Genomic DNA, 26887 nt, shown 5'->3' with positions numbered 1-26887 from the left:
AGCACCCAGTGACCTCCTGCAAGGAACCCGAGGGCGAAGCTGGTCCCCGTTTGATGTGTGTCCATGAACTAGCCCATCTGTGGCCTCTAACATTGCCAGCCACACCCTCTGCCTCACTCTCGGCTTCTGTGACACTCACTCAGAACCAGAACAGACAAGATTTATTGAGTGCTTGTCACGTGCCAGACGTGGTGCCAGACGCTGTAAAATGCACAGCACCTCACTTCATCCTCATGACTGTCAAGGACGTGCTCTTGACATCCCCATTATACACGAGGACCTGGAGACCTGCAGAGATCCCATGACACATCCCAGTCGCACACATGTGGAGTCTGGATGTGGATGTGGGTTTTCCCAACTCCAGGGCCTGAGGTCCCCCAGGGCATCACACTCTCCCTGCCTCCTCTTCGCTCTTACCCTTGGTTCTCAGTCTCGGCAGGCTCCTCTGCTCCACCGACCCCTTCAGTCTTGGTGTCTACAGGGCTCTCCTCTCTTCCCATCCCACACGGAGATTATCAGTCTCAAGTCATCAAACCCCCTCGCCTTCAGGGACCCCGTGCCCTTCGGCAGAGGTGTGCGGTGTGTTGTGTGTGTGCCTGTGTGTGACTGTTCTGTGGAGGGAAGCCGCAGCTTTTATTTGAGGAGATGGGCTGTAGTTGTGTTTACTTGGTATGTGTCTGCCTGGGGAAGCCAGATCCTGGTCTTAGTTGTTTTTCCTTTTCCTGGAATTCGTGAGGAGGCGCTGCACCAGGACAGTGACAGGTGGGGAAAATAAAACAGCGGTGCTGGATCCCAGCACCCTAATGCAGGCGCTCTGGGACTTGAGACCCAAGCACAGGGCTTGTTCCTGCCTCCCCACCCCCCACCCCCAGCCCCCCACATCCCAAGGAGCTGCAGGTGTGTCTGTTACTTTGCATCTCCTGCCGCTAAAGGTGACTCTAGTTGTTGTGCAGTCGCTAAGTCATGTGTGACAGATGTGACACACGTGTCCTCGAATCCAAGCAGTCCCGGCACTCGCTCCTCCTGGAAAACAGTAAAGGTGGGAAGAGACAAGGAAGCCTCCCTTCCCTCTCCACCCTGGAGCTCTTGTCAGATTCTCAAAGGGGGCTTGAGATCCTAATTACCTGCTGTTTCACACAGTGGTTCCATATGGAACCCTTTAGCACATGGGAAAGGTAAGAGATGTCTCCAAGAGGGAATCTAGTGTCACGGAAAGACCCAGGCTCTTGAGCTGAATCCAGCTCAGATTCTCCCCCAGCTGTATGCCCCCAGGCGCGTCCCCTCGCCTCTCTGAGCCTCAGTCCCCTCTGTGAGATGGGATGCGTGACACCAACCGCAGCAACCCCTGGCTCCCCCTCAGAGCTCCCAGCGGGGTGGATCAAAGAGAGGCCCTGTTCATCCTGACTCCAGGCCCCCTCCCTCCTGAGGTGGGTGCAGCAGTAATGCTAAGGAACGGGGTGGCAGGAGGAACACTCATCCCAGCATCGCGACACTCGGGTTTGCATCTTCCCCCAGCCACTTACGTGACTTTGAGCACATCGCTTCATCTTGGGTCCCGCACCTGTGAAGTGGGTGAAAGTTGCAGAGACATAAATAATATCTGTGAACGCCGGCCTGCAGCCTCCACGCCCCCAGCTGTGCTGTCCCTGCCCTCCCCACCCCTCCTGAGCCGCCCCTGGGCTTCCTCCTCTTTGGGTGTGTGTGGGCAGGTGTGGGCAGGAACCCGGGGCTGTGGGGGTGGGGGACGATGCTGGGGCCTGCCTGGCTCTGGGGAAGGGATGGGGGCTGTGCTCGGCTCGGCACAGGCTGGTACCCGCCATTCCTTCGGTACACGGAAGGGCTTCTCCCCAGTTTTGCATAGGAACTTGGTCATTTCTCCACCTTCCCCTTTCTTGCTGGGTCTCGTCCTGATCTTTACCCCCTTACACACATATACTTCTGGACACAGAGGTAGACACAGGAAGAAGTAGGTCTGGGATCTGCTCTCTCATCTGTCTAGGGCTGAGACCCAGAGAAATTTGCCCCCAGGGCTGATCCCTTGAGCTGACACTTGGAGGACAGATAGAATCTGCCCAAGATAGTGGCGCTGCCACAGAGATGGGGAGACACGGGAGGGGGTGGCTGGAGCAGACAGTCCATTGAAAGCCACAGAAGATGAGCCTGAAGAGGTACAGAGGGCGGTGGAGGAGCGGGGTTGGAGTTTACGTCCCCTGTCACACTTGAGGTTGCTACTGCGCTGCTGGGCCACAGAAATGAATCAGATCGTGAGCCCCTGCCCTGGGGCTGATGTTGGTGTTGAGAGCAGCTGAGCAGCAACTGTGAGCTGGGCACTCAGCCTGAATTATCTCATTGAATTCACGCAACATAAGATAAATACCCTTAGAATCCCTAGTTTATCCATAAAGAAACGGTAAGTTTCTTGCCCAAGGCTTCCACGCAGCTGAGGGACCAGAGCAGAGTTTGGATCCAGGCCCAAGATTCTTCTGTCTTAGTCAGCTCGTGTTGCTATAACAAAATACCACAAACTGGGTGGCTTATAAACAACAGACATTTGTTTCTCACAGTTCAGGAGGCTGGAAGTCCAGGATCATGGTGCTGGCAGACTTGGTGTTTGGTCAGGGCTTCCTGATTCAGAGATGGTTCCTGGTTCATAGATCGTGGTGTCCTCATAAGGAGCAGGGGAATCTCTTGGACCGCTTTTGTAAGGGCACTGATCCCATTCTTGAAGCCTCTACCCCTGACCTAATCACCCCCCCCAGAGGCCCACCTCCTAACCATCACCTTAGGCATTGGGCAAATGAATGAGGAGAGGGGCACAAACTTTCAAACCATAGCAGATCTTAACTCCATGTTTTTTCACCTCCCAAAGGTGAGAGACCATTTCTACCTTGAGATGAAGGCGTTCAGTAAAGGCACGAGGAGGGAGGAGATGTGAGTCTTGAGAAACAAGTGAGGTGGATCAGGTGGATGGGGGTGGGGAGGCCATTATAGAGAGAAGCAGCAGCAGCAGCGGAAGCATGAAGGTGTGAATCAGCAGGTGGGGACTTCAGATGGGCAGAAATGGAAACTGGAGCAGCAGGCGGGGTTACTGGCGAAAAAACTCAGATCTCTAGTGGGGCGGTGGTGATGTGATCCAGTTTGTATATAGGAGGATCATTCTAGCAGAGAGTGGAAAGTGGTTTGGGAGGCAAAGATGGCCCGCCCATTCTGAGCACTCATTACCTGTTTGTTGAGGAAATGAATGGAACTCAACAATTACTGTGTACCGTTTACGTTCTAGTCCTTCTAGTGGACTAGAAGGGCTCTGGAGGGTTAGTGGTCAATAAAACAGACACTCTAAATAATCCATTTAAAAGACAATGAGACCTGGACTTTAGGTGGTAGCAGTGGGCATGGGAGGTAAGGATGGATCTGTGGGATTCTATAGAAAATAGTCAAAAGAACCAGATGACCAATAAGACGGAATGGACTGGAGAGACAGAGAGATGGGTATATAAAGTCGATTCCCAGGCTTCTGATATGGATGATTGGATGGACAACAGAGCTTGGGGAACACAGAGGAGGAGCAGATCTACAGATACTAGAAATATCTGAGATGTCCAACAACAGAGGGTTGCTTACATAGTCTAGGGGACATGCCTCCAGCCTGCAGGGTTAGTTTGTGACCTTCTCTAGCAGTACTTGGGAGCCTGGTTATAAGGGCAGAAAGGATGGGTGAATGGGTTGATCCAAGTCCGTGGTTCCCCTGGGCTAGGACAATAGAATGGCACAAGGCAGGGAGTTGAAGGCGATCACAAAAGAATGGCTGAAGCAACCTACTCGAGGGAGGGCTTGTATACTGAACAGAAAGGCAGGGCTGGGACCTGGAGGAAGGGAGGGAGGAACAAGGAGAGGAATGTGTGGCCCCGGAGTGGACCCCAGGGTGTCAGGGTCCAGAGCTGCCACCCTTCCAGTCCGGTACTGCGATCCGTGAGGGGAGAATCATCCCATTTGGCAGATAAAGAAACAAGCTCAGAGAGCTTGTCACTTGCCCAAAGTGACCCAGCTCCATCGGTGGCAGAACGGGGGTTGGCGTGTTGTTCTGCTGTGCCGTACTAGCTCACATTCTGTCTTTATTTTTCAGGTTCACTTTAGAACAGTTGACTGAGAGAGTGAGGAAATTCAGCGGAAGGGAAAGGAGGCGAGCCCAGCAGAGCAGATAGGAAAGAGAGGGCAGGCTCCTCCTGGGCCCCTCCGTAGCGGCAAAGGGGAGGGGTACCGCTGGGCTGCTGGCTCTTCCTCTTGGCCTGGGAACCCCCCAGGCCAGAGCAGCACAGCCCTGTGCCCCATGCCCCCCTCCTCCATCCACACTGGCCCCACCCTTGCTCGCTGTGCCCCCCCATGTACTTGACTCTGCCCCGCATCCTGTGTCCCCAGCACACACTAAGTCCGCTGTACTCCGGCCCGTTTATTCTTCATGCCCCAGGCTCCCTGTACACACCTCACGCCCCCCACCTGGTTTCTCACTTGCCTGTACACACTTTGGGTTCCCACCACTCCCCGGGGCCCATCATAAGCTGTGTGCCTGCTCACACCCACTTGCGCTGTGTCTACAGAGTGCGTCGGATGGCTTCTGGAAATCTGTGGCCACTCGGGTGCCCAAGGAACCCCCCGAGATTCGCATCCTCAACCCATATTTCATCCAGGAAGCCGCCTTCACCCTCATCGGATTGCCTTTCAACAACGGTCTCATGGGCCGTGGGGTGAGACGTCTGGACCTTGGGAGAGGGAGGAGGGGATGGGGGCCAGAGGTGCCTTGGCAAGGAAGGACGGAGGGCAGGGTGGGAACAGAGGGCTCAGTCCTCACAAGCGGAGCTCAGCTCGGGGGCGCTTTGCTGAGGGTCTCAGCCTCACTCTGCCCACCTTCCCCCTTTCCAGAACATCCCGACCCTCGGCAGTGTGGCAGTGACCATGGCCCTACACGGCTGTGACGAGGTGGCGGTTGCAGGCTTCGGCTATGACATGAGCACACCCAACGCTCCCCTGCACTACTATGAGACCGTGCGCATGGCAGCCATCAAAGAGGTGCGGGGCTGGGTGCGGGGTGGTCCCTGGGCTGGCCGCGGGAGGGGGCAGTGCCGGCACGAAGGATAGACTCTGACTGTGTGTGCACAAATGAGTGGTCAAGGGATGAGCCAGTGGCGGGTCTGGCTGCTCAGAGATCCCTGGAAGGCCCTGCCCCACCCTCAGCAAAGCTGGGTCACCAGGTATCCTTGACCACCATGTTTCTGACCACAACATCCTGCACGTCCCTCTCCCAGTCTTCTTCTTCAGCTTCCCCTCTGCCCACTGCCCCCTCCGCCTGCTCCGTGTCCTGGTCCAGCCCCTGCCTCCTTCTTGCTGCTCCCCAGTCGTCACCTGCCCATCTGGGCGCAAGCTCAGGGCCGTCCTCCCTACTTCAATTCTTCTATCCCCCCAGAGAACTGCCTCGCCCCCTCAAACAACCCACAGACATTGCCTCTCAGTCTCAGGATGCCCCCAGTACCTCCTCCACCCTCCCCTGTGGCCAGGCACTGAAGCTCTTTAGCATCCAGAGTTGCTTCCCAGGTGATGAGTATGTTAAGTTCTCCCAGTCAGCCAGCCTCTCCTGGCCCCTCTCGCTTCACAGAAAGAGCCCCTGTGGAAAACCCAAACACTCTGCTTCTTCCCCTTGCCTTCTGCTGCTCCCTGCCTGGACCCTGGGCATCTGCGGTTTGTGCTCTGAGCAGCTTCTCTATTCCTGCCTCTGGGTGGCAAGGGTTGTTAGAGAAAGCCTTTTGTCCATGCAGACTCAGAGCTCAGCAGCCCTCGTTCCTGCTCATCAGTCTCTTACAGGCTGTCTCCAACCCACTGAACTGTTCAGGTCTTATGCTCCCCAAAGCTCCCTCCCTCTCCTCCTCCATACAGAGAAAGGAGAAAAACTGCTGTTGCCAGGCACGCTCTGCCCCTCTCATTCCCACTCAGCCCTTCACCCCTCGCAGCCCGGCTTCCCCTTCACCTAAGAGGATTCCCACCAAGGTCACCAGTGACTCAAGGCTGCCAAGTCCAAAGGACACATGTCAGTCTTGTCTTTCCTGATCGCTTGGCAGCGCCTTCTGTGTTGAGCGGTGCTTCCTCTGAAATGCTCTCCTGCTCAGACTCTGAGTCAGGCATCTCAGTGCCCCTCCTGTTCCCTCACCGGGCTCTCTTATTCTCTTCCTCCATGTCCTGGATTTCAGTCCAGCCCGAAGAGTCAGCATTAACTAGGGCTCCATCCTAGACAACCTTCTCACTCCGCACATTCCCCAGGAGATTCACACCCCCATCCAGGGCTCTGTTCCCATCTATATTGTTTTAGGCTTTGGGGGTTCATTCAGATGGCCTTGAGTGATTGCGAGTTATTTCAAGGATATGAGAGAGACTTGAGAATCTCTTGGGAAACCACCTTTCAGCTGGGCCTCCTATTTACTGGAATGGGGTTCAGGAGTAGTAAGCTCCTCCTGGGTCCAGGAGAGCCCCCATCTGTCTTACCCCTCAGCTGTGGCTCCAGCCCTGCCTCCTGTTCACCAGGACCCTGGGGAGAGACCTTGTCTCTCCATCTCTACCTCCCTTCACGTACCTTCTTGCTGACTCGTCCCCTACCAGCACCCGCCCCAAATTGCTCTCACTGCTTTTACCTGCCTCCTGGCTTCTGTTTACTCCTATACTGGGCCTCTTACATATTCCTTTTATGTTAACTTTATGTAATGGCTTTAGGGAGAGGATGAGAGGCCGTAGACAGGCAGTAGCCAGATCAGGGAGGGCTTTCTCTGCCATGGTAAGGAGTGTGGACTTTGCTGTGAAGGCAGGAGGGAGCCATGGACCAGTTTTTGGCTATAGATGAGCGTGTAGTAGGGTCACTGTGGCTCCAACATGACAGAGGGGTCCAGGCAGGAACAGAAGCTAGTTGGGACGCTGTCTCAGCAGTCTAGGCAAGAGATGAAAGTTCACCGGAACTGTTCAGGGATGACAGGAAGACAGAGGCAAGAATTGGTTAGGATTTTAAATCAGCGAGGCCTGGAGAGGGCCTCCATGTGGAATGAGGTGGAAGGACACACCTTCCCTGAAGCTCTGATGGAGGCTGTTCCCTCTTCCACCTGCTGTGTCTCAGTTGTCTCACCCCCACCCGCTCCATTAGCCTGTAGAACCATCTGGCTCCGGGACACGCGGCATCTGCTGCACCACCTCCAGGTGGAGTGCTGAGCAGTGCTGGCAAAGAAATCAGGTGGCCTGGGTTCACAGCCTGGCTCTATACCTTCCTTTCCTTATCAATACATGGGGTAATGGGAGGTTTGGGAAAGAGTCGATGTGATAATGTGTAAAGAAGGCCTGGCTGTAGTAAGTGCCTGCACATGCTTGCCATTATTATTAATGGCAGTATTTTTACCCCTACTTATTACTATTGCTTCTCAGCATCCTAGAGGAGTCCCTGAAATGCTGGTGCCTGGATGTAGGATCCCTGCTGTCTCTCAGGGTATCTTCAGTGGGCAAGGGAGAAGACTTGCTTCGCAGCCCATTTTCCAGGCCCAGTGGGAGCATGTGAGATGTGACGACAGTGAGACAAGGGCTGAATGTGGAGGGGATATTGAGGGATGTCAGAGGCATTCATAAAGGAGGAGAGAGAGTAGAAAAGGGTCAGAAGATGCAGGATCCTGGAGACCCGAGGAGGGGCATGCCTCCAATCACCAGTGCATGGCGCCGGTGTGGCATGGAAGTCCTAGGAGAGGTGCTGAGACTCAGCCGTCGGATGTACCAGTTAGGGGGTCCCGAGGGCTGTGGGGAGCACAGTTTCAAAAGAGCAGGGGCTTCGGAGCCAGAGTGCAGCCGCTGAACAGTGAGCGTGCCTCCCACCGAGTGCTCTCTGGGGAAACCTGGAGGAGAGAAGAGGAGAGGGGCCGAGCAGCAGCCAGAGGGTGAAGTGGGCTCACACAGGAGTCTCCCACAACAGGGAAATCTGGACTGGAAATGCAGATTCGTGAGTGGTGAGCACAGGGGAGGCATGGATGAGATGTCTCAGGGAGACAACAGAGGAGGAACTGTGAAAGTCAGGGCAGAACCCTGGGAGCACAGAGATAAAGATGGGAGTTGGGAGAAGGGTGGCTTTTCTGCATCCAGAGTCAGGGGTCCTGGTGAGGGTCCCAGAATCCTGCCTGGCCCATGGACAGTGCAGGTGGAGTGGAGTGGATAGTGCTGTGAGCACGGGTCAGGGGCTGAGAAAAGATCACCAGAGAGAGGGCGTTGCCTGGTCCAAGAGAGAGGCACCCTGGCAGACTTTTTTGTTTACTATTTTATTATGAACTTGTCAAACCTATTCACAGTAGAGAAGAAACTAATGAACTCCCACACAGTGTCACCTCCCGCCCCCAGTCATCAACACACGCCCGTGTTGTTCAATCTGCTCTTCCTCTCAAGCCTCCCCTCCCTGGCTATTGGGACACAGATCTCAGGCATCCTGTCATTCCAGTCATGAACATTTCAGCAAATTTCTCTAAAAGATAAGGATGACTTTTTTTAATATTACACCATTATCATACCTGGAATTTTAACAATAATTCCTTTTTTTAAAAAGTCCTATTGCCTTGTAGTATTGGTTTGTTTATTTGGTTCTGCTGGGTCTTAGATGCTGCATGTGAACTCTCAGCTGTGGCTTGTGGGATCTAGTTCCTGCATTGGGAGCAGAGTCTTAGCCACTGGCCCACCAGGGAAGTCCCAGCCATAATTCCTGAGTATCATCAGATATCCAGTCCTCTGCTGACCTTTCAACCCTCAGGGACTCCCAGTAGGTATTCTTGAAACGGACCCATCAGATTGGTTACTTCTTCTTGGGGAGTGATGCAGGCATGGGATGAGTAAAGAGCTGCGGGTCTCTATGCTTGCTTGGATCCTGGTCCTGCCATTCCTCCATGCCTTCATTTTCTTACCTGGAAAATCTCATTTCATTCAACACATATATATAGAGCACCTACTCTGTGCCAAACACTCCCTGCCTTCAAAGACAGATGGGGTGAGCCAGAAGTTTGAATTCAAGAAAGGGACTTTCCTGGTGGTCCAGTGGCTAAGACTCTGGGCTCCCAATGCAGGGGGCCCAGGTTCCATCCCTGGTCAGGGAACTAGATCCCACATGCTGCAACTAAGCGTTCACATGCTGCAATTAAATATCATGCATGCCGAAACGAAGACCCAAAAAATTAAGACCTGGTGCAGTCAAATAAATAAATTAAATAAGTAAATTTTAAAAAGTAGATCTTCAAGGAATGAGGGTGAATCACCCAGGGGTCTGCACCAAGGAGGGGCAGTTTGCTGACAGTTGAGAATAATTCCAGGAGCCAAAGGAGCCAGAGGTTCGAGGGAGGTCACAGGGACAGTTGTGTAGATGCAGCAACAAATGCGGAAGACTCTGCCACCTCCAGGCACCGTGGAGTGTGGGTGTGAGGGGGAGAAAAAGCGTGTCTAGGGAACGCTGTCCTTGGGGGCAGCCAGGTTCGTGGTTAGCACAGGAAGTTGAAGGGGGTGTTCAGAGAAGAGGAATATAGGGGATTTTGCCCAAGTTTCAAACTGAAAAGATCTGGCAGGTTGGAGGAGGTTGCTTGCATCAGACAAGCACCAGACAAGAGCTGTAAGTTCTTCACACCAGTAAACAGTGGCTGTGAACATCCTAGGGTGAACCTCATTCCGTCGGATGCAACAGAGCAGTCAGCTGTGTCCAGATGGTGATAAAGCTATTGGCTCTCATCACTCCTTTATTCATTCAATCCTGTTTCATTCTTTGAGAGACTTAGTCATCACAGCTTCCTGGCACCGGGGAAAGGAAAGAACCTGAGCCTGGGTGCAGTCTTCCCCAGGAAAGCCCTGGAAGGTAGCATCTTTCCTCCTATTTCCACAGTGACAATAAAATGAGCCTCTGCACCGCCCCCTCTCCCCCGGCTCCTCTAATCTGAGAGGCAGGATTTCATCAGCTGCCCCTAGGCCTGGAAAATGGATTGCGTCAGGTCAGAGAATGACTAAGCCACCCCACGTGGTTCCCTTTCCAGCAGGGCCCACCCCCCAGGCTTGGGCCAGACCTAATGACTCACTTCGCTTGACCTTGGGGTGCCGAGGGCCTGAGGGCCCGGAGAAGCTGCTGGGCAAGGAGGGGTTGAAGGAGTGGGAACACGGTTGGAAAGCCTCCATCTCTAAGGCTTGGAAGAAGTTAAGAGGCAGAGTATTCCTGAACGAGGGAAAGGGGGTTAGAAGGTTATTTCTCCAGGTCCTGGGAAAGGAGGAGGGTGAGCCGCAGCACTTCTGGAGTGGCGGAGGGTGGTGGTCTCAGAAGAGGGCACAGAGCCCTGGGAGCCTACAGCATTCTAGCAAGGCTCCATCCCTGCAGCCATTTGGCCTGTCCAACTGACCGCAACTCCGTCTTCCCTTTCAGTCCTGGACGCACAACATTCAGCGAGAGAAAGAGTTTCTGCGGAAACTGGTGAAAGCGCGTGTCATCACTGACCTCACCAGTGGTATCTGAGGTGCACCCAGCACATGGCCACAGAGGTCCAGCCACCACCACCCGCCCACTTCACTGGCCTTAGCCTGGCTCTGCCTGAGAGGCGCGGGAGCCTTCAGACCGGGAGAAGGACCGTGCCAAGTGGCCCCAGGGGTGGCGAGGCCTTGGCAGAGCAGCCAGAGCTATGTCTGCTCAGAGGCCAGCCTCAGAGCCCAGCACTCGGCCTTCACCTCAGTCTGGGTCCTTGAAGCCAGAAGGCCAGGAGGCCACTGGTTGTGCCCAGCGGGCCCAGCATGCAGGAGGTGGACGCTAGGCAGCAAAGCTGCTGCCAGAATCATTTCTCCAATCAGTGTTTGGTGTATTATCACTTTGTGAATTTGGGGTGGGGGGAGGGTAGGGATAATTTATTTTTTAATCAGGTTGGAGATGTCACGTTTGGTCCACTGGCCATGCAGAAAGAGACCCACTAAAGGGCCCCTCAGGCAGTGGTCCCAACAGGCTCCCTGTAGCGTGGGAGTGCCAGGACTAGCCTGTGCCCTGCTCCGGGGTCAAGGGGAGGTGGGCAGGATCTCAGGCCAGCCCCCTCCCACTCATGACAGTGTTTGGCCTTTCCTGGGGAGCAGAGGGGATAGTCCCACTCAGCAGCCCCCAGCTGCCCCACAGGGAAAACCTGGAGCCATCCTTTAAGCCAACAAGACGCCCCTGGGCTTGAGCGGAGAGAACTTCAGCGTTCCGGAGGCATGGCCTGGCCCAGCCTGATGGGAACGGCCCCCACCCCCACCCCAGCTGCAACCGACCCCCAGGACAGTGCTGCAGGCCTGGAGCAGCCTACCTGGCAACTGTTCTGGGTTTCAGCAACGAGACTGCCAGGCCCTCGGGTTCTGCCTTTAGCCTGGACCAGAGGGAAGTGAGGCACCAGGACTTCACCGGCTGCGGCAGCCCTGCTGGGCAGCCGTCATGGAAGCAATAAAGCTCTTCCCTGAGCCTGCCTCCTCTGGCTTTCTCTGACCTTCCTGGAAGAAACAGGTACTTCAGCAGCCACGCTAAACCCAAGAGCCATCTCTCCAGCCCTCTTTCCACCTTTCCTAGCTGCAGGACCTGCGTGGTCACCTAGGGGCCTTCTGGAACCTCCCCTGTCCCTCAGCAGCCCTGGACCCCCTTTGCCCTGAGAAGCAAACCAAGGGCATCAGGACATGCCCTGGAATCTACCCTGGTGCCCCCCTAAAGGAGCTAGAGGGCAAGGGACTGAAGACAACAGCCTTAGGATAGCACCGCTGGGTCATCACAGCCCAAGCTCTACAGGGACAGAGATTCCTGGAAGCACAAGAAAGTGGCACTGCCCAGTCCCCAACACAGAGCAGCCCACAGACCTCACCCATTCCTGGCAGCCCCACCCTCCCCCTTAGCACATGGTCTCCCCTCGGCACCCTCTTCCTGCACAGAACAGGAAGGCAGAGCCCAGCTCCAGGATCCCCCTGGCAAGCAGTGGAAAGGACATCCCAACCTTACCCCCCAGAGCCCTGAAATCTGCTCTGTCCCTTCCCTCGCATGGCTGGCCAGCCTGAGAAAGGCCAGCACACGCCTGCCCCTGAGGCCACAGGCCTGGGTGTGAGTTTCCTATCAGAGCTGCCACGTGGCAGCAGGTGGGGTTGGCTGGCCCCTCACCTCTCACCTGACATCCCAATCCGAGTGCCATCCCCTTCCAGACTCCCACATGCCCCTATACTGTGGCACTTTGTCCTCAGACAGAAACCTCCTCGGCGGAGGAGAAAGCGAAGCCCTGACTGAGGGACAGGGAGACCCAGAAACTTCCTTCCCTTCTGCTGGAGAAAAGGCCGCTCTGATGCAAACTCCAGGGCGTACCGTGTGCTACGTGAATGGCGCCCCTTGCAGTTGTACAGGGCATAGGCTGCATGCCAGCAAGCTGCAGCCCTGGGGAAGAAGCCCCCGCACAACTGGGCAGCTGGCCGGGGGTGAGCAGAGCTGCTCGCTGCCTGGGGAGACAGTTAAGCTTCTAGTCCCCAGCGCTGCACGTGAACTGCTCTCCCCAAAGTCGTGGTTTTCTGCCTGCACACACCAGAATCACCTGTGCAGATGTGGAAAACTGCACATGCCCAGTCTGATTCGGGCCTGGGGGTGGGCCCAGATTTGGGTAGTTTTAAAAGGTCCACAGATGGTTCTGACACACAGCCAGAGTACAGCTGGTCCACACGCGTCCCTTGAGCACTTTCATCCCCACCCACGGCTTGCAATGGTCGGTTGGTCAACAGTTCCCAAATTGCTATCTCCAGCCCAGCTCTCTTCACTTTCTCCAGGCTACAAATTCAGTCACTTCCTGAACATTTCCACTATGGTAATCCACAGGTCCCCACAGCTCCGCATAACCGACACCGAACTCATGAGCTCCTGTCCACAGCCTGCCTCTGCTCCAGGAGCCCCAGCCAGAATGAATCCCCTCCACCCGGTCACCCAGACCAAAGGCAGACTGTCCTACGGCCCCACCCCATCCAATCTGACTCCAACTGAGTTCTCAAAAAGGTGCGGTCCTGAAAGAGCCCCCAAAGCCCCACACTCTCCCCATAATTCAGCTTCAGATTCCTCTCTCCCCCAGAAGCCTCCTGACATACCTCCAAACCATCCTCCTCACTGCAGCCAGAGTTAGCCACAGAAATGCACGTTTGATCACACCATTCTCCGGCCTGAAACAAGTTCGGCGGTCCCCAGAATAAAGTCCAGACTCCCTATGAGGACACATAGCATCTGGCCTTTATTTCTACCCATGTTACTCACCCAACCTCGAGCCCACCAGCCAAACTGTCATAATTAGGCATCTTAAATACAACCCTCCAGCTCCTACCTCAACCCTCCGGTGCAAACCTTCCTCCTCCGGGACCCTGCTCTTCTTCTGCCCCGACACCCACTCCTACCACTCTGCCCGCGCTGTGCCGGGCTGAGCAGCGGCCTTTGCAGGTGTGTCTGTACTCCAAGCCCCAGGCGGCAGTGGAGGGGAAGCGCTGGGTCTAGCGGAGAGGCTGGGGCCAGAGGGGCTGGGGCCGCTAGAGCGGGTCAGACCTTGAAAGCCCCAGCTCGGTGCCTTGCGGACTTGAGGAGTGCGATGAGTCTGTTGAGAGAAGAAACTAGTGGTGGATCAGAGAGAGCAGCTAGCACAGAGCGGCCAGCCAGGACGACAGGAACCCAAACGCCAGTGGCCCAAGGCAGGGACCGGCCCATCCCCTCCCTCTCCCGCCCTCTGCCCGGCCTCCCAACTCCCTACTCCAAGTGTCTCCAAACTCTGAACACCCAGTGTCTGCGCCTCTGCACCAACCTGGGGGCCCTCCCCAGTTTATCCTCCCCCACTACCTCGGGGGACCTTAGTGGAGCGAGGGGGACCGGATTCCAGAGGGTGGAGCGGCCAGGTGAGCCCTGAAAGGTAGGGCGGGGTGGGGGAGTGCTCGGGCCCCACCCCAGGATCCGGTGACGCCAGGGCTGGAATTTGACACCGGACGGCGGCGGGCATGAGGCTGCTGAGGGATGGAGTTGGGCTCGGCCCCCAGACACGGCCCACGGGCTCCGCCAGCAGCAGGTCCCTCGGGTCCCAGCCCTTGCTGTGTCCCGGACCCAGAACCCTGCACTCGCGGTAAGCCGACCTGTTTGCCCACCCCTCGTCCCAGCCCAGGGGCTAGGGGGGAGCAGCCAGGGTTGTCCCCTTCCACTCCTTTCTCACATTCTCCCTCTCCTGGGCCCGCTGTGCAGCTCCCCGCCCCTCCCAGCCCCCCTCAGTCCCTCTAGTTGCTTGTCGGACTGTGCTAGCCCTGCCTAGCCCTGCCGGCCCGCTGCCGTAATGTGAGGCTCCTGCCGCCACTACAGGGCTCAGACTGGCTGCCAAGACCTCGCTTTTGGCTAAGAGAGGCGCTGCCAGCTGCACAGCCCTGGGCATGAACCTTCTGGGCTGCGGGGGAAAGCCCAGCTCTGGTTCCAGGAAAGGTGCCTAGAAGAACAGGACACAGAACCCCCGGGGTGAGTATCGGGCTGCTAGATGGGGCGGCCAGGCAAGGGCTGTAGGACCAGGTGGCCCCAGATGGCCGGGAGGGGGCCGGAGGGCCTGAGCTGCCCACAAGAGACCTGCTCCTGGGCTCCCCCTAGTGCAGGGGTCTTTAACCCTACCTTGCTAGGCTTGCCTTCCATCAGTGAGAACAAGTCACTACCCTGACTCCTTAGGCCCAAATTCTGCTAGGCAAGCACATCTGGCACTGGAGGGCCTCACCAGGCCCTGTACCTGGCCCACAGGTACATCGACATTCTGTGCGCCGGGGGTGAGGCTGGAGGTGACAGCTGGGACCCAAGAGCAGGCCCGCTAGTGAGGGCTCATGAAGGCTCCAGGGCTCCAGAGAGGTGTTTGGGAGTGCTAGGCAGTGCGGGCTCATAAAAATTGGTGGGACTCTGAAAGGCCGACTGAGCTCAGGAAGGATGGTTCATGGGGGAAACTTCTAGGAGCGGGTCCAGGCTGCCAGATCCAGAGGGAGCTTGCAGGCGGACAGACCTGGACCAGCTCTCAGGGTGGCTCAGCTCTCAGGGACCAGGCTGGCGTAGGAAGCAACTCCTGGGAGTTGCTGGGGCCTGAGTGGGCTGAGGATAGGGGGAAAGCCCACCCTACTTTGAGTCCACAGACTTGACAGATGCTGCCCCCTGGTGGTTATAGAAAGCCATGGCCCAGACCCCCTGTTCCTAGAGAGCTCCTCAGCCCCTACCACCTGCTGGCTCTTGAAGGATGTCTGTGGTCAGAAGAGAAGACATCTGTGGTCAGGCAGCTCTGCATCCAGACAGAGACCACAGAGGAGCAAGGTGCAGCAGCACTCGGGTGGGCAGCACAGGCTGAAGCCTGGACCTCACTGTCATCCAATAACTCAGGGCAACCCGCAAGCACCCTTGTTCTTCTCCAGGCCACAACTTGCTCCTCTGCAGTATGGAGAGAAGGCTCTCTGTGGGGTCACGGGGTCCAGCTGCTCCCTTCTCCAGCCCTGCAGCACAGGGCAGGAAGTTCCCTTCCCCGCACAGCGTGTGGGTCTACCCTTGTGACTTTAGACAACTGCTGAGCTTCTCTCTGAGCCTTGTTTCCTGGTCTGGAAAATGGGGATGATATATACCATTTACCTCATGGAGTTATGAAGTCTGAAAGGAAACAGGTGCAAAGCACCACCACATAGCTAGGTTCTCGATGCAGCCACTTCTCTTGGGTTGAGCCCAGCTGCCCAAGCCCCTTGTCCCTCACCTGGAGAAGCTGAAGTGGAGGGATGACCTGCTCTGAGGATAACTCATCTCTCCATGTTCCAAGCTGCCTCAAGAGGAGGGTGGGGGAACAGGTCGGCTACAACTGATGGGAGCTCCTGGTGTTGACAGAGATGGAGCCTGGACGTGGAGGCCCTTCTGTGCTGCCCCTCCGGGCCGGGCCCAGGAGGCAGGTGAGCGGTTCTCCCACAGACTTCTACCGGGTATCGAGGAAAGGTGGCTTGACCTGGGAGGGAGAGCATGGCTCCAGGGGGCGGGTACCAGAAGTGGGTGGGGAAATGGTCAAGGAGGGGCCGGGGGAAGGAGCAAGGTCAGTGCCCTCCAGGGATGCCTTCTCCAGGCTCCCTGGGGCTGCTGGCCCATTATCCTCCAACCCTTCTGTCGGGCGGGCCCCAGCCCCTTCCAGACCCTACCAGGCTGTCCTCTTCCCCCCTGAGGCTCCCCATCGTCTCTTCCAGCAGCCTGCCCTGTGGCCCACCCTGGCCGCTCTGGCCCTGCTGAGCAGCGTCGCCGAGGGTGAGGCCTCCCTGGGCCCCGCGCCCCGCAGCCCGGTCCCCCGCGAAGGCCCCACGCCCGCTTCGGCGTCCCCCGCGGGCCCCCTGCCGGGTAGGTGCGAGGGCGAGAGCGCGAGGGCGCGTGGCGGGTGGGCGGGCGGGGGACCTGAGCGTAACTGCGTCTCGTTCTAGGGGGCCGCGCGGCCCGTCTATGCGGCGGAAGAGCCCGGCGCCCGGCGCCCCCGCCGCCCCGGCCCGCGCCCCCGCCGCCAGCGCCCTCGCCCTCGCCCGCACCCTCTCGCGGGGCCCGCGCGGCGCGGGCGGGCGCCCGGGGCGGCCGAGCGAGCCGGGGAAGCCGCGCGCGGGCCGCGGGGGCGCGGGGCTGCCGCCTGCGCTCGCAGCTGGTGCCGGTGCGCGCGCTCGGCCTGGGCCACCGCTCCGACGAGCTGGTGCGGTTCCGCTTCTGCAGCGGCTCCTGCCGCCGCGCCCGCTCCCCGCACGACCTCAGCCTGGCCAACCTGCTGCACGCCGGGGCCCTGCGGCCGCCCCCGGGCTCGCGGCCCGTCAGCCAGCCCTGCTGCCGACCCACGAGCTACGAGGCCGTCTCGTTCATGGACGTCAACAGCACCTGGAGGACCGTGGACCGCCTCTCGGCCACTGCCTGCGGCTGTCTGGGCTGAGGGCTCGCTCTGAGGGCGTGCGGACAGACCCTGACCTGTGGATCTAACTTCCTGGGACCACTGGGGGCTCGGCCGGAGATGGAGGCTTCGGCCGTGTGAGTGATGGACATCAGCCCTGCGGAGAGGGAGGCACGACTGACCGGCGGCTCCAGGGGGTCTCACCCTGCCAGCCTCAACCCGGCAGACACCAGAGACCTCAGCTGTGGAGAGTCGAGGACCCCCTGCTCACAGACTGTCACTGCCCGGGCCAGGAACCCAGGACTCCTCTAGAGAACCCAGCAGTGTGCGGTCTCAACCTCAGCCTGGGCCTGGGGGGACAGATTTGGAGACATGTAATTCGTTGCCGAAGTGCCTGTGCTGGAGCGGGCCTTAGACTCTCTGGCGGGAGCTGGACCCCTATTTATTACTTCTAAGTTATTTATTTACTTCTGTGGTTTGTCAGATCCTTTCCTGGGCTATGGTGGCTGGATGGGGGATGGGTAGAAGCAGTTGGATGGAGATCCCGCCCTGACCATCCTGCTCACAACTTCAGGCTCACTCAGCAGTCATATGCCTGGCCTGGGACTGCTTGCCCTCAACCAGCAGCTCTGGAACCTGAGGGGCATGTAACACAGGCAGAGGAGGTGGCAAAGATGTGTTCGCTGCCCAGCCTCCAGCAGTTGGAACCTGGGGTTACTGGTGGAGAAAGCCATTGCCTTGAGACCTCAGGCATGCTGGGGGCTTGCTTGATGGTAAAGATTGCACCACCCCACTGTCACTGATCAGAGTCCTACCCTTCAGGACACCCTGACAGGTGCATATACTGCCTGTGCTTGCAGAGAGCCCAGCACAGGGAGCTCACTACCCACATTCTGTGAAGCAGCCCGCGTCAAGAGAGCAGCTGAAAAGGCTGAGGGTGGGAAAGAGGGTGCAGTGGGAGGCTGGTTTGGGGGGGATGAAGCACAGAACATCATGGAGATAAGAAAGCAGGAAAAGACTGAAGGTATCTAGAGGGACCCGCATCTTGGGTAATGAACAAGGATATTCATTCATTCATTCAACAAATATTTATGAACTACCTATTTTATGTCAGAAGCTGTGCAGACAGCAGGGCTACAGAAGTGACCCCGTGATCTCTGCTATTAAGCTTAAACCAGGAGAGACAAACAATAAATAATTTACATAAATAATTACTGAAATTCAATTTGGCAAACAGTATGAAAAAGGACCAGAGGCTGAGCGGTACACACCCTCATCTGGAAAGAAAGGAGGAGAGGTTAAATGCTGACCCTGGCCCTCCACACTGTTGCCAAGTCATAACTCAAAAGTCAGCACAATGCCTCTGAGCTTCTGTGTATGTCCTGTGAAACCTTGTTTCCTGGGCCCTATGAATTTGTCCTATATGATTTTTTTTTCTTTGAAATTAAGATCAGGACACGTATTTGGATGCATGCTGGGTCTGAGGAGCCGTGGGACATGCGAGGGTGGTCAGGAGGCAGTGGGGGTTGCTGGTCTGGAGCTGAGGAGGCAGGTCTGGACTGGAGGTTGATTGGGCAGCTGTTAGCAGAGGCAGTAGCTGCAGCCAGGGGTGCACGAGACGGTGTAAGAGTGAGGCGGATTCAGGCTGGGATCCCTCAGGCATTTGACACCATTAACCAAAATTCCTTCCCAACTGCCTGAATGCCTGCCTGCTTTGGCACAGATGCCCCCTTCTCCCAGGCTAGAGTCAGGAGCTGGCAAGGGCTCTTTGAAGGCTGTATGCATTCCGAGTCAAAGAGGGGAAAGGAGTCGTGTTTCCATTCTTCTGTTTTCACTGCCTCAGTTCTAGGTGCCCCCAAAACTTTGATGCTCTCATGCCGCCCGCAAACACCCCCTCGGTCCTTCTCCCTGCTTCCAAACTGATTCAGGACCTTCAGTCACCAACCCCCACCTCCAACCAAAGAAAATGGCAGTTGGAAACATCTCACAAAGGCCGTGCCCTGGTCCTGGTTGGGGGTGAAGAGAAAGAAGTGGAACTGTTAGTCGCTCAACTGTGTCTGACTCTTTGCGATCCCGTGGACTGTAGCCCGCCAGGCTCCTCTGTCCATGGAATTCTTCAGGCAAGAACTCTGGAGTGGGTTGCCATTCCCTTCTCTAGGGGTGAAGAAGAAGGTCCTGTCAATTTCAGGGTCACTGGGGCCAAGGAGTCCCTGATGAAAAGACTTGAAGGCCCGGTGGAGGGTTTGAGGGCCAGGCTCTGGCCCTCAGTGGACATCTGTGCTCTCAGAACCACTTACAGGAGATGGGTTGAAGCCATGTCTGGCAAGTCCCACAGAGAGACAGCCAGGTCAGAACCTGAGCCAAAGGCGCTGGCTCTCAACACTCGCAAAATTGTAAGTCCTTGGGAGAGCAGGGTCCCCCCGCCCCCGCCAACTCAAGGCTGAATTCTGGGCCCTGGAGAGACTGCCCAACACTGTACAAAATTGTGGATTAAGCCACAGCTTCTCCAAAAGGAGCATATTCCCACAAGAACTAGTCTCAGTTTGCAGCTCACAATGAACCAATTGTTTTGTACTAAGTCGCTTCAGTCGTGTCCGACTCTTTGTGACCCCACAGATTGTCGCCTGCCAGGCTCCTTTGTCCACAGGACTATGAATACTGGAGTGGGTTGCCATTTCCTTCTCCAGGGGATCTTCCTGATCCAGGGATTGAACCAGCATCTCTTACATTCCTTGCATTAGCAGGTGGGTTCCTTACCACTAATGCCACCTGGGAAGCCCCTATGAACCAAATCCCTCTTCAAAAATAATAAAACAAATGAAGCATTTTCCCCAAAGGGAACAAGTTGCAGAGCTCCACCTCTCTGCCTACAATTTAGCAGAGGTCACCTGGCACATGGCCTCCACACAGATGGCTCTAGAATCTCCATTTTTGACTGTCATCTCTTTCATATTTGCAAAATGACACTGCCCATTTGAATGATCTTCCCAGAACTAAGGTATGATTTCCTCCTAAGGGAAGCAAGTTATCACTTCTTGCAAGACAGAAAACTACAGATAGCTTTTTTAAAAATATAATTTTATTTATTTATGACTGTGCTGGGTCTTGGTTGCTGTGTGGGCTCTTCTCTAGTTGTAGAGAGCAGGAACTACTCTCAAGTTGCTGTGTGCAAGCTTCTCATCAAGGTAGCTCCTCTTTTTCCGGAGCATGGGCTCCTGAGTGCTCAGGCTTCCGTAGTTGCGGCATGTGGGCTCAAGAGTTGTGGTGCACGCGGGCTTAGTTGCTCTGCGGCATGTGAGATCTTCCCAGATCAGGGATCAAACCCTTGTCTCCTGCATTGGCAGGCGGATTCTCTACCACTGAGTCAGCAGGGCAGCCCTACAGATGGCTTTGACTTGACAGTTTTCTCTGCTTCAGGGGGTACCCAAACATCCCTTTAGTTTCAACCAGGAATCAAAGTTTGGGGAATGTGTGTGCTCCCCCTGCCCCAGCCAGTGGTATTCCTCCTCTCTTGTCCAGGGATTGCCACAATTTCCCCTGGCTAGAGAGCCCTGTGCCTGAGTGCATGTGGTCTGGCTACCTATTTTGAAAAGGAAGGTAGAGTAGAAATCTGAGAAAATCAGAGAAAAGATCTAGGAGAATTTGTGCCATGTGAGACCACATCTCTTGTTCACAGGGGTGGTGCTTCACCTGTTTTGGAGCTGGAGTGTCCTTACAGAAACTGATGAAAGCCAAGGATCCTCCCCACCCCACCTCCCACTTCAATGCTGAAAAAACCACTGATATGGAAATCTGGTAAAGAATTTGAGGGAGTCCACAGACTTTCTGAAGCTCATTCAGGGATTCTGTAGGAGTCCATGGCCCTTGAGGTATCCTGCCTTGTTCAAGATACTATTATTAATGTCCTCCTGTAAGCTAGATTAATTCCTCTATCTGTGCTTAGGCCCCCATATCACAGGGCTCTCTGTCTCCATTATTTACAAGCCTCCCTATTCATCAACCTTTCTCTATTGAATGTCTTTTCCCTCTGCATTTAAACTTGCTTGAATATATCATGGCACACACACACAAAAAGACACTGTGATTAGAAATATATAAATATCAATATATAATCTGCTTACACCACTCCTCCTTCACTAAATGAGCTCTTGCTGTGGTCCCTAGTGGCCTCATCATTGCTAAACCCAAAGACCACTTCTCAGCCTTTAGTCCTTTGGATTCTCAGAGGCACCCAACTTTGTCACCCTCTTGGAACACCTGTCTTCTCTTGACTCTCCATCCCATATTCTCCTGGATTTTCTCCCACCTCTACTCATTCTTAGACTCTTTTGGGGTTCCTTTTCCTCTCTCAGCCCCTTAAGAACATCAGGGCTCTGATATAGCCCTTCTCTCCCCATTTTAGTCTCCCTGAGCAATATGACCAACTTCCATGATTTCAGTTACCACCTCCATGCTGATCATGCTCTCACTGTATCTCCAGCTTAATCTTTCTCCTAAGCTCAGCCTATATTTCCAATTCTTTCATCTGCATAGCCTCAGAAACCTCGAACTGAACTTATCTGTCCTGGCTGTCTTCTGTTCATTCCTTCAGATGCTCTCTCCACCATTCTCCTCGTGCTCTAAGCCCCACATCAGTGAGTTTCCCTGCTCTCCAGCCTCCAAGCCTCCTCCAGGGTTCCCTCCCAGGTGAACGGCACCAACCTCCATCCAGGGATACAAGCCAGAAACTTGGGCAACAGCCTAGACTTCCTGAGCTTTGCCACTTCCCTTTTCCGTTAGTTCTCAGATCCTTAGATCTTGCAAGTCCATCCTCCTTTCCCTCTTCCCAATGCTATTTTGTGGAGACTTCCTAATTTGTAGAATGGTTTATTGTTCATCCTTCTAAATGGTCCCTGTCTCCAGTCTTAACTCCCTCCAGTCATTCTCAGCTCTCTGACCTTTTAACATTAATTAAGCACTAACAGTAGTGCCTTGGGCCAGTTATGGGGAATCCAAGATCAGCTAGAAACAGTTCTGCCATCAGGGAGACCATAGTTGGAGGTGGAGGTAAGGGAAGGGCGACCAGTTTGGCAAATAAAAATAGGATATCCAGTTAAACTGGAATTTCAGATAAACAATACTTTTTTTTAAGTAAGTATGTCTCATGCAATAATTAGGACACGTACTTATAAAAAAAAAATGTTGTTTAGGTATTTCCCTGGTGGTCCAGTGGCTAAGAATCCATACTCCCATTGCAGAGTGCCAAGGTTCAATCCCTAGTCAGGGCACTAGATCTCACATGCTGTAATAAAAAGTTTGAATGCTGCAACTAAAGATCCCCCATGCTGCAAGGAAGATTGAAGATCCTGTGTGCTGCAACTAAGACCCAGCACAGCCAAATACACAAATAAATATATTTTTTAAATGTTGTTTATCTACTATTGAAGTGGGTGCCCCCTTTTTTTCCTGGCAACCCTAGATGGGGGTAAACAAATGAACAGGAAACACAATCAATCATCCCAACAGAAGTATGATTAGGGCACAGTGATGTATGTCAGGGTTGGGGAGGATTCTATACTCACAAAGGAAGAGGAATCATTTCTACCTAGATGGACAGGGAAGAGCCAGGAAAGTCTTTGTGAAGGAGGCGGCTCTTGAACCGGACCTTGAAAAATGAAATATTTGCCTTCATTGCCTCTCAGCTCTAGATCCCCCCTTTTCACCAGCCATGCCCTCTCAGCAGAGGCAGTAGCACGAACAAAGGCAGGAAGCATGGAACAGCCTGAAGAACCAGGGATTTCATGTAGAACTGGGGGAGGGTCCTCATCAAGACACAAGTCAAGAGAGATCATAACCGTCCTTGAGTGCTATACCAAGGAGCCTGGACTTGGTGCTGAGTGGAGCCGCTGAGGGTTTTAGGTGGGATTGTCTAGAGACATGTTTCAGATAGATGACTGGCCACTGTGTCTAGTTTGGACTGGAAGGGGCAAGGCAGGGGACACCAGTTAGAGCTGCTGCAGTTAGAGCTGCTCAGACAACAAATGCTGGCCCCTTGACCTAGGGCAGAACAGCGTGGAAGGACAGCGAGACAGGAGGTACAATCCATGGGACTTGGTGATGAACTGATGGTGAGGACCTGATGGAAGGGAGAGTTTTTGGGAGTCTGGCTTGGGCGACCAGTAAGAAATTTAGGGGATGTAGTATTTTTATTCCATGATGGGGGTAAGGTGTGGGGGAAGTCATGTTTGAATTTGTACCTGTTCAACTTGACGTGCCCGTGACAGTTTCAGAAGGCAAGGAGGCTGGCAGCGGCTGGGTCTGAGGGTCAGGACAGTCTGGGCCAGAGAGATCTAAGAGTCATAAATCAAAGACAAGGAGGTGGTGAGCAGCAGAGCCTAAGGCTTGGAGACCCAGCAGTTTAGGAACAGGGAGAGGAGAAGGGACAAGGCTGTGAGGGAGACCAAAACGGTGTGACCAGAGTGGTGGGGAAAACAAAGCAGAACAAGGGGAAGGAGCAGTCGAAGGGGCCAGATGCAGCAGAAAAACCCAGTCACATAAGGACTGAAACTGTCCATTGGGTTCTCTGGCCACAAGGTGGCCTAGGGACTCAGGCTAAGCTTCTTGCTGAAAACAACTAGAATTACTTAGACAAAATATACACTTTTAAAAATTAATGCATCTGTAAGCTGGCATACACAGAAGAAATATTCAGGCCAAAATAAACAAATACAGGAACTACAAAGGTAAACAAAGTTCAGTAGCTGGTATTCTCCTTGAGGGCATTTTCTTTACCTGGGGAACCTAGGCAATGGTTTGCAAGGGCTCCCTTGCAAAGAGCTTATGGGGGCAGAGGGGGTCTACCTGGAACATTCTCAGTAAGGCCAGAACCCCAGAGGACTATGCCCACACCTAGAGGTGAACAAGAAATAAACCTTCTCCTCCTTTCCCTAACCTCTTTCCCTCAAACCAGGGGACTACAAAGAAAATAAACTTCCCTAGTGCAATTAACCTTAGTGCTAAGTGAAAGGGGAGAAACCTCCCCTGAGAATTCTTAACTACAGGCGGGGCCCTCATTTGGTTTTGCAGACCAAAATTCACACTGTTTTAGAAGGTTGAAAAACTTCAAACTGGTTAATCTGTCATGGACATGGATTGCTAGTGGTTCCAGATAACCAACAGAAGTTCTTTCTCCTCCTCTCCTGGGCTCTGGAATGCTCTCCTGAATTTGGGAACCCCTCCCAGGGTTGTCAGGGCTTCCTGGTAACTCAGTGGTATGGTTCAGGTGGCAGAGTCTGCCTGCAAAGCAGAAGATCCAGGTTCAGTCCCTGAGTCAGGAAGATCCCCTGGAGAAGGAAATAGCTGCCCACTCCAGTATTCTTGCCTGAGAAATTCTATGGACAGGGGAGCCAGGTGGGCTACAGTCTATGCAGTTGCAAAAGAGTCTGGCATGACTCAGCGACTAAACAACAACAACCCAGGGTTGTCACAGGTTCTGGCCCCTATATGTTCTATTCTTTTTTAAAAAACAATTTTAATTATTTAAAAATTTTATTTATTTTTGGCTGTGCTGGGTCTTTTTTGCCTTTGGGAAGACTTTTCTCTAGATGCAGCAAGCAGGGGGTTAGTCTTTGTTGCAGTGCTCGGGCTTTTCACTGCAATGGTTTCTCTTGCTGCAGAGCATGGGTTCTATGTGCACCACTTTCAGTGTTGCAGCATGTGGACTTTAGAGCTGGGGCTCAGCAGTTGTGGTGCACACGCTCAGTAGTTGCTCCATGGCATGTGGGATCTTCCAGATCAAGGATCAAACCTGTGTCCCCTGCACTGGAGGTGGATTCTTAGCCACTGGACTACCAGGGAAGCCCCCTCACTTTTTTTAGAAAGAGGTGGACAGATTTGAACACAGAATTTGTGGTCTTAACCCTCCCTCCATTCCTCCACCTTCCACAATGATATTTTAGTATCAGGGCCAAGACATTTCACACCCCTATGCACAGACCTGGAATCAGTACTTTATTGTGGCTTCCTGTTTCCTCCTTCCAAATTCCCCTTTCCTTCTTCAATGTATTATACTGTTGCAGGAAGGGGGACCCCCCCCCTCCCAGGGCCCAAAATGGGGATCTTGTCAGACACATGTGCTGTGCTGACAAAGCAAGAGGCTTTATTGGGAAGGGGCACCTGGGTGGACAGCAGTAGAGTAAGGGAACCCAGGAGAACTGCTCTGCCTCAAGGCTGGCAGTCTTGTTTTTATGGTGATGGGATTATGGGATTAACTTTCTGGGCTGTCTTTGGCCAGTCACTCTGACTCAGGGTCCTTCCTGGTGGCACACACATTACTCAGCCAAGATGGATGGCAGCGAGAAGGATTCAGGGAGGTGGTAGGACCTGTGGCGTCTCCTTTTGACCTTTTCCGAATTTTTCTGGTTGGTGGTGTCAGCTTGTTAGTTTTGCGTTCCTTACCATGACCTTGTGTGGTAAAATAAGTGAAGTCGCTTAGTCCTGTCCGACTCTTTGCAACCCCATGAGCTGTAGCCTACCAGGCTACTCAGTCCATGGAATTTTCCAGGCAAGAACACTGGAGTGGGTTGCCATTTCCTTCTCCAGAGGATCTTCTCAACCCAGGGATTGAACCCAGGTCTCCCGCCTTGCAGGCAGACGCCTTACTGTCTGAGCCACCAGGGAAGCCTGGTGGTGTGGTAAAATAACTCATGCAAATAGTTACTATGGTGCCTGACCAGGGCAGGCAGTTTCAGTCAGTGTTTCCCGTAACAATTCTATACACAGATTTTTCTAAAGTGCAAATTCAATCATCAATGCCCACTTGCAACCTCATCATGGTTTCATATTGCACTTAGGATACTGTGTCAATTTGTCTTCCAAGCTCATCACCTTCCTCATCCCCTCCCCCTTCCTCACCTTCACAGACAACCCCCTTAAAAGTGAACACAGCTAACTAGCTGTACTTCAAACATTTTCTTGATGAAGATTTGTTGAATGACTAGATTCCCACTGGAGTCTGCCTACCAGCTAATCAAGCCCCCTCCTCCCCAGTCTCTTGCTGTTCTTCTTCAAGCTCAGATCAAGTTTATCCTCCTCAGGGAAGCCTTCATCCACCTTCTCAGGCCTCAGTGGCTATAGCCAATGCCAGCTTCCTCCACTGAAGACAAGAACAGAAGTCCTTTCCTTTTTGATTTTTTTTTTTTTCCACCTGGGGTAGAGACTGCAGGGGACTTGGGCCGATCAGATTTGTGGCTGATCTCTGCTACCCTAGCTGTGTGTCCAGCGAAAAGATAAGCTCAACTTTCCCCAACTTCGGCTTCCTCATCTGAAAATAGTAAATGAAAATAACCACCACAGAGTTGCTGCGAGAATTGGACTTAAAGTATGCAATGTGCTGTTCCTTGCACTTAAATATGAGCTAACTTAATTACTCATAAAGACAAGTTGCTTCCAAGAACCTAATGAAATTCTCCAAGCACTGTCCATGGTAAGTAGTTTCCCGGTGGCTCACGGGGTGGCCCTGAGAGCCATCCTATTTTATTCCTGAGGCGCGCCAAGCCCCCTTCCTCCTCAGAGTGGTGCGGACGCGTTCTTCTCAAAACAGTACCCTTCCTGGGCCCGAAGTCTTGCCTCCAGCGGAGCACCAGATTAACCTGGGTCCCCCCCCACCCCCTCAGTCCCCTCCCAAACACACACCTTAACCTCCAGCCTGGCTTCCCAGCTCTATCCCACCGGCCCCTAGACTCACGTCCTCTTAGGGAGCTGCCCCGCAGGGCCTCTCGCCGGTCGAACTTGGCCGCAATAGGCCTGAGGCTGCCTGGGCTCGGCCGATCCCCAGCCCACGTGCTCCCGGCCTCCGCCGCAAGACACCGCCTTCCCGCTGGGCGCCATGAGGACTACATTTCCCAGAGTGCACAGCGGCGGGGCCTTGGCTCCGGTGAGGCGGGGCGGGGCTCAAGCGGCGCGCCGCTCCGCGG

The 26887-nt window shown here is 54.4% G+C and overlaps 2 protein-coding genes and 1 long non-coding RNA gene across 8 annotated transcripts in view; 2 read left to right on the top strand and 1 right to left on the bottom strand.

The window, feature by feature from the left end:
• The window catches only part of ST3GAL3 (ST3 beta-galactoside alpha-2,3-sialyltransferase 3), a 204971-nt gene extending 193472 nt beyond the window's left edge, over nt 1–11499 (top strand). For both annotated transcript variants that reach the window (XM_043878412.1, XM_043878411.1), the window contains 3 exons: nt 4596–4742; nt 4918–5064; nt 10448–11499. In XM_043878412.1, the coding sequence (XP_043734347.1) occupies nt 4596–4742; nt 4918–5064; nt 10448–10537 (384 nt within the window). In that variant the 3' untranslated portion in view covers nt 10538–11499. The remainder of the gene's footprint in view (nt 1–4595; nt 4743–4917; nt 5065–10447) is intronic.
• LOC122678019 lies at nt 140–26811 on the bottom strand. The gene is made up of 5 exons (XR_006335985.1): nt 26659–26811; nt 23171–23263; nt 1524–1561; nt 418–1023; nt 140–288 (listed from the first exon to the last, which is right to left on the bottom strand). It is a non-coding gene; the product is annotated as an uncharacterized LOC122678019 (long non-coding RNA).
• Nucleotides 14027–17401, top strand: ARTN (artemin). Of its 5 annotated transcripts, none has more exons than XM_043878438.1 (4): nt 14027–14153; nt 15914–15975; nt 16264–16408; nt 16489–17401. In XM_043878438.1, exons 1-4 carry the CDS (start codon nt 14048–14050, stop codon nt 16974–16976), a joined length of 801 nt encoding a protein of 266 aa, XP_043734373.1. In that variant the 5' UTR covers nt 14027–14047; the 3' UTR covers nt 16977–17401. The 5 variants fall into 5 exon arrangements, with proteins under 5 accessions (XP_043734373.1, XP_043734372.1, XP_043734376.1 ...); XM_043878437.1 differs by having other exon boundaries at nt 16261–16408; XM_043878441.1 differs by lacking the exon at nt 14027–14153 and adding an exon at nt 14398–14533.
• Nucleotides 26812–26887: the final 76 nt, after the last annotated feature.

Source organism: Cervus elaphus, chromosome 20 (genome assembly GCF_910594005.1).
Source record: "Cervus elaphus chromosome 20, mCerEla1.1, whole genome shotgun sequence".
NCBI classification, from domain to species: Eukaryota; Metazoa; Chordata; class Mammalia; order Artiodactyla; family Cervidae; genus Cervus; species Cervus elaphus.
The sequence above is the reverse complement of the archived record's forward strand: the minus strand, read 5'-3'. Positions and strand labels throughout refer to the sequence as shown.